Source organism: Centropristis striata, chromosome 4 (assembly GCF_030273125.1).
Source record: "Centropristis striata isolate RG_2023a ecotype Rhode Island chromosome 4, C.striata_1.0, whole genome shotgun sequence".
Lineage (NCBI taxonomy): Eukaryota > Metazoa > Chordata > Actinopteri > Perciformes > Serranidae > Centropristis > Centropristis striata.
Window position 1 is genome coordinate 22,349,272 of NC_081520.1, and position 6,918 is coordinate 22,356,189.

Below are 6,918 nucleotides of genomic sequence, written 5' to 3' on the forward strand. Positions count from 1 at the left end.
AGCAAAATTATCCTGAAGGCCCAGTCCCCTGCACCTCTTTTGGTTTTCTTCTTGTTTTTTGAGGCCAAAGGAACAGTGGAGGTATATGCAAAAAAACTGGATTAGAAGGGTACTCATCAGTTTAGTCAGCTTTCTTTTAAATAACTCACTTTTCTGTTGCTGCCTCTCGCATGTGTGTTTTTTTCCCTAATGTGTACCAACTCCAGACACACACACGTATTGAGTCATTAATATACATAAAATGTACATGATGTCATATTGTATCATAGCAGTCAGTGGGAGTGGCTGACACTGACCAATATTCTTTAAAGAAGGAGGAATAGTTTATAAAGAGGGATTAGGTGGAATTAATATGAATGTAATGAAAAGTTGATTAATACCAATAATGTACATAAAATGTACATTTTTTTTAAGTTCATTAAAGAGCTGAAGCTACACTGCATTGGTGGCTTAAAGGGGTAAGGTCAAGTTGAAGTAGTAGGAAAAGTACTGAATCATGGTTGAAAAGAACTGGTGATAAAACACAATAGTAGTATGTTGAGACAAAGGTCCCAAAAACTGTTTAAGAGCAACACACCAATCAAAAATTGAGAGAAGCTGATGTAATAGTTGGCAGTTGTCTAAAAGTGCTGAGTCATTGTTGAGGAGAACTGTTGATAAAACAATATATTAGTATGTGGAGACAGAGGTCCCAAAAACGGCTTAATAGCAATACACTAGTCACAAATTGAGAGAAACTGATGTAAATGTCCGCAGTTGTCTAAAAGTGCTGACTCATGGTTGAGGAGAACTGTCGATAAAACAATAGTAGTATGTAGAGTATTGTTTAAGTGCATGTTTTGAGAATGCATTATTACCTTATTCATTAAAATACTTATCAGAGGAATGAAGGCTGGTCATGATAATTAATGGTTCACTGTTGATCAGATAATTTATGGTTTTAATTTAACCCCCACGCCTCTATTTGTCCAGGTTCAGACGCTACATCTCCTCACATGGAGCATCCATCCAAAAGACCAAAGCATTCCTGGAGAAGGAGAGCCGCCGGCTGATGGAGAGACAGGCAGCTCTGCAGACAGCCCAGACCAGTTCCTCCAAGGACCCCAACCGGGAAGGAGGGGTGACTGAGGAGATGATAAGAAACCTCCAGCAGGTAGGGAGAGTGGAGCGTGACTCAATTCCTGCTGAATAATAATTGGTGTGTTCACTGGTTAGATTGGGCTGATTTGAAACAAGTTTTTAGTTCCTTCCTTTTGTTCTGTCAGGAGGCCAGAAATGTGTCGGAGCTGCAGCGGACAGTTCAGAGAGGAAACACTCTCCTGCGCAGGAAAGAGGAGCAACTCCAGCAGCTGGAGAGCTCAATAGCTGAAGAGGTCAGGAGACAAACTCAACCAATACATCAGTTAAATGATACTTTACTTTGGTTTAGTGCTTTTCAGAGCTCAGAAAAAGTCTTGAAAGTGTGGGGGAAAAAAAGCTTGATTTTTAACCATTATGTTTTCAAAGTTAGGAATATGGTTGACTTTTAATATACTGCTTTAACCCATTAAGGCCTAAAACGCCTGGAAAACCTATGGGCGATTTTGAAAGAACCCCCTAAAACCTGAAGTTCTGGAAATTCAACAGAAGATTTTTCAGCCTCTGTAGCAGATAGAAATGAAATTCAAAAAGTATTTGAGAGCTTATACCCGTGGCTTTCATGAGAAGTTGAGTTTATTTGTCCAAACCTTCAATAAAGTTTTTAAAAAAATCAACAAACTCAGCAATGTTACATTTGTCTGAATAAAAAATCCTATGCATAATACTAATGCATGCCCATTAGCAAGATGCAAACATGATATGGCCATTGGAAGAAATAGACATAGTTCTCATTAGCCTACTGTAATAAAAAAATAATAATTATCATAATAATAATAATAACAAATAATAATAATACATTTTATATATTGCACTTTTCAGGGTACTCAACGACGCATAAAATAATATAAGACATAAACAGTCATGATTTCTTATATCATCATCACAATCAATTATTATTCATATTAATATATTATTAATAATATTATTATTATCTCCAGATGGCCACAAATCTGTCTGTTCTTCGGTGAAAATATGTCGTCTAAAAACATATTCCTCATCCATAAATGCCGGTCGATTGGTTCCGAGGGTTCAAAGTCCGGATCAGCAATTAAATCATCGGCGCTGTTTTCATCAAGATCGCTTCCGTCACTTACTTCTGAGCTCCTCCACTATAGTCGTCTTCCTCCATGATTTCAAAGTTCTGGAAAAGTCCAATGTTGCATTGCGACACTCCCACATGTATTCTGATCATGATTCTGATGCATTTCATTGGCCAAGAGACCGAAAATAGGAAAAAAATACAAATACTACAAAATTACATATCCGCTGTCCCGGCCTTAATGGTAGAGTGACGCAACAGCGCTCCCGGTTTCAATGGTAGAAATGCGGTAATGCTTTCCCGGCGTCAATGGGTTAAAAATGCTTGACTTTCATAATGTGGTTTTTCATCGACACAATTGACAATATGAGCTATTGTTTGTGGGTACAAATGAATTCTGTAAAGGTTATTATAGTAACAATTTAGATGTGGCTGCAATGGCTTAAAGGGGTAAGATAAAGTTTAGGTAACAGGATAAGTGCTGAGTCATGGTTGAGAAGAATTGGTGATAAAACAATATATTAGTATGTGGAGACAGAGGACCCAAAAACAGCTTAAGAGCAATACACCAGTCACAAATTGAGAGAAACTGATTTAAATGTAGGCGGTTGTTAATGGTAGTATATAGAGTGCTGTTTTGAAAAATCATAGTATTTTTATATTGATATTTGTATTTTAAAATTTAATGTATTCATTCAAATAGACAGCTGATAACATTGTTTGACAGTTGTTAGGGCCTTAATTGAATTTTTCTATTCTTCTATTTATTTATTTTAATTTTTTATTTTTATTCAGCTTGTTACAATATTATTTGAACCATTTAATATAATAATAAATTAATATTTTAATGTGCACTTCTATCTTCACTTTTTTTTTTAAACAATAAATCAAGTTACAAGGTTTTACTGTACAAACAAGCATATGATAGCAATTGTTTACTGGACTGTTTTGTTGCCTTTTTGTTTAGCCGCTGTTTGAGGATCTGTCTCGGCTGGCAGGTGAGAGGAAGGTGACCTTTGATGTGACTGAATCTGACCTCAGCAGCACTGTGGACCCACCGGATGGGACAGGTAACACATGTTCATAGTTTTACCATATTTTTTCTTATCATTATTGCTGGTATTTTCTTATATACTTTTGGATTGTTATATTTCTCCAGCAACACTCTCCTCTCTTTCTCTCCATGTCTTCCTCACTGTCTCCTCAGGAGGTCATCCGACTGTCCCAGACAAAGTCCAGCAATTAGCAGAGTCCCTGCAGCAGATCTCAGGCCAGCTCAACACCGTGCTGGGCGCATTGGGTTCCCTAGCTCAGAGGCAGAGCACCACGCCCTATACAGCCTTCACTCTGCCTCTGTCTCAGCCTCACCCCACCTCCACCTCAGCCCCAGGCGTGCCCCAGATGCACACGCTAGGCCCCAGTTCCTCAGCCCCGCCTCCCTCAGTGAGGCTGTCAGAGCCATCCTGGAACTGGGCGCCCCAAGGCACCTCCACAGCCCCCCCTCTCTTCAGCACCCCCATCAGCAGTGGGCTGAGGGCCTCGGAGGACCTCATCAACAGCCGTTGGAGCCAGATATTCCCCAGTATGACATCAGACACCTCATTTGGCTTTTGACTCGTTTAAAAAGGGTTTTAGCAGTTGTTGTTGGTCCTGAACTGTTGTTCTGTTCTCCAGGAGCACCTGTGGACCCAATCGCCTCCAGTACCATAGGGACAACCTCAGCATATTCATCATACATACCTGCTGGGTAACCTGCAATTCCCCCTTCATCATGCTATAGATGACATACACAATTCTCAATGTCTTAAATGTGCTTGCAACAACCCTAAAAGTGTGTGTGTGTGTGTGTGTGTGTGTGTGTGTGTGTGTGTGTGTGTCTCAGTGAACATGGTCGTAGCCTGCGGTCCATGCAGAATTCAGTGGAGGTGGACGGTCAGAGGCTGCAGGGGCTGATCGATGGCAACAAGAGGTGGCTGGAGATGCGCAAGAAAGACACGAGCATGTATCCTTTTATCATACACACACACAAACACATCTCAGTTGTATGTGAAATGTATGGTTTCTTTGAACGACCACCCAAAATACACCATTTATCATAGAAAAAAACTGCAAAAACAGGCATTATCGTTAGGAAATGTTTTAACTTTTTTACAGTCTTGAACGGATCACAGGTTACAAAAGTTAGAAAAAGTAACCAAAACAAAGCTTAAACTTTTGATATTTCGGTCAAAATCACTTTATTCTACATGTCTCGTTTAAAACCTTGCAGCAAATAAAGCATTTGGAACAACTAGATCCTGTTAAAAACAATAAATTTAGAGGAGAGGACAGGAGAGGTGGCAAAGTAATCACTTCATTCTATGTGTCTCATTTAACACGTCATCAAAAATAAACTGTTTGGAATAACTACAACCTGTTAAAAACATTCTTCTAGAGCTAACAGACTAACTGAATTTCCCCTCAGGGATAAATAAAGTAATTTTGATTTGATTTGATTCATTTCTACTCTCCTCAGTAACACTGTGAAGCCATGACTGATTTTAGTGAGACGAAAATCAGACAGAAAAGCAGGCAGTTTACACAGAGATGAGAGGAGAGGACAGGAGAGATTGTTAAAATGTAAATAGTTCAATGTGTATAGCATGTGGAGACCCAATTTTATTCATGACACCTGTGGGCACTTGGAAAAGTGTTCTATATATGAATTCTAATTTATGACAAATAATTTATCAGAAACATTTTAAAATCCAGTTCTAAAATTCTAGCCATTATTGTGCTGATTCTATAGAGTGAATATATATATATATATTTTAAATATTGCGGTAAAATGCAAGGCCGCAGTGAGTAAAATGTAAAAAGAGCAAAAAAAAACTCCCTGAAACAGCTTGGGGACCGGATTTGAACCAATTTTAAGGAAAATAACCAATATTTTATGTTACTACTTCTCATTATTGCCATCTGTTGTCTGAAGCACACCATTACTTCAGAGACAGTTTTATGTTGTTCTACCTGTTATTGTCTTTAACTCCTCCTTGCAGACCTCTGTTCACTCGCTATCGGGCTCCTTCAACCAAGAGCAGCCTGGTCCAGCTGGGTCTGGACGATAACAACCAGATCAGAGTCTACCACTACTGAGGACACGACGACACAGTTCAGTCCCGTTGTACTGTGACTGTCACTGAGGACTTTGGAGCTTTAATGACTGTGACAGGGTCAGCACTGTGACTGGGCCTCATGTGAGCGTCCTGTGCCCTCTTTGATCCATTCCTTTGACAAGTTTTCAGCGCAAACGTTTTTCAGGGAAAGGCTGAGCTCCTCTGCTCTGTGATTGGAGGAGTTGATGTGCGGAGGACACGGCAGTTCAGGGAGCAACATGCCACAGAGGGCTGAGGACTTTATCCTCCAACATTAGATATGGCTGCGAGCAACAGGAGACTATTTAAAGCACTTCAATGTCATGTTTACAGATTCTAGCTCCATGCCAGACTTTGGCCAAACTGCTTTTTAAAAATTGTTTAGTTTACTATGATGTCAAGACAATCACAGAAAAGTTTGTGTGTTTTGCGGCCCAGACATCATTAAACTTATCTTCATGTCGTGAACCCATTTGCTGCTCAGGCAGGACATAACACTACAAAGTACTTTTCTTTTTTTTAGCTACACAGAGGTCAAGTTTCATTTCATCACATTAAACTACATTTGTATTTATGACACTGTTGTGATGTGTGTGAAATGTAAGTGTGGTGGTTGTTTTAGTATGTCACAGAAACAGAAATTACTGTTTGTAAAGGTAAGGTCAGTCCACATTTATTTTACAATAAATGCTTTTTCATATTCCAGACGTAGGCACAGCCGTAGCAGTGAGCCGTTGATTAGTGTTAACGTGTGTGCAGGCAGAGAGAAAACATGTCTGTTGTGATTAAATGCTGTATTTTTGTATCAAATATTTTAATAAATATACTTTTATATATAGTAATGTATTGTGTACTGATCCTGTTAAATAATCTCAAAGATTTTAGATGACATAACTTCAGGTTTCACTCTTGTGCCTCACTAAGGGTACTTTTGGCTTTAAATGTTTAATATTTTGAGATTTGTGGCTGTTATTGTACATGGCAAAAAATTAGTTGAGGTTATAACTTTTTCCCCCCCAAAATTTTTTAGGGTTCAACATCAGTTCCTATAATAAGTCTATAATAAATCAAAACAGACTTTTTAACCCTTAAGGACAAAAATGCCCCATTGAAGCCCGTTAAAACCACAGAATATTTGATCCAATGATAATTCCAGCATAAAATCATTAATTATATCAGACTTTCAATTAGAGGCTACAATCCCTAGCTTCAAATTGTAGCTTTACTATTTTCTTTTTTACATAAAAAAAACATCAACAGTGGCAGTCTGTAAACAAATAGATAAAATAAATAGTTAAATAGATAGCTCACAGCATTGGTTGACAGTTGTTAGGGCCTTAATTTATTTTATTTATTTATTAAGGAGAGCAGAATTTATTTGTATTTATTTTAAATTGTCTAATATTTATTTAAATTCAGCTTGTTACAATATAATTGAAACCAATATTAGAGCATGGGGTGTTTTGTTTTGATAGGAAAAAATATATATAAGAAATGAATATAGAGTCCTGTTTTTAAGAAAAAAATCAGTCTTTTATTCATTAAAATAGATATCTGACAACATTGGTTGATAGTTGCAGTATGTAAATAAACCGGCATTTCAAG

At 38.0% G+C, this 6,918-nt stretch overlaps 1 protein-coding gene across 2 annotated transcripts in view; it reads left to right on the forward strand.

The window, feature by feature from the left end:
- The window catches only part of LOC131970495 (centrosomal protein of 164 kDa-like), a 30,135-nt gene extending 23,984 nt beyond the window's left edge, over nucleotides 1–6,151 (forward strand). For both annotated transcript variants that reach the window (XM_059331905.1, XM_059331906.1), the window contains 7 exons: nucleotides 973–1,153; nucleotides 1,266–1,373; nucleotides 3,147–3,249; nucleotides 3,387–3,761; nucleotides 3,854–3,926; nucleotides 4,062–4,181; nucleotides 5,218–6,151. In XM_059331905.1, coding sequence (XP_059187888.1) covers nucleotides 973–1,153; nucleotides 1,266–1,373; nucleotides 3,147–3,249; nucleotides 3,387–3,761; nucleotides 3,854–3,926; nucleotides 4,062–4,181; nucleotides 5,218–5,314 — 1,057 coding nt within the window. In that variant the 3' untranslated portion in view covers nucleotides 5,315–6,151. The remainder of the gene's footprint in view (nucleotides 1–972; nucleotides 1,154–1,265; nucleotides 1,374–3,146; nucleotides 3,250–3,386; nucleotides 3,762–3,853; nucleotides 3,927–4,061; nucleotides 4,182–5,217) is intronic.
- The last annotated feature ends 767 nt before the right edge of the window (nucleotides 6,152–6,918 follow it).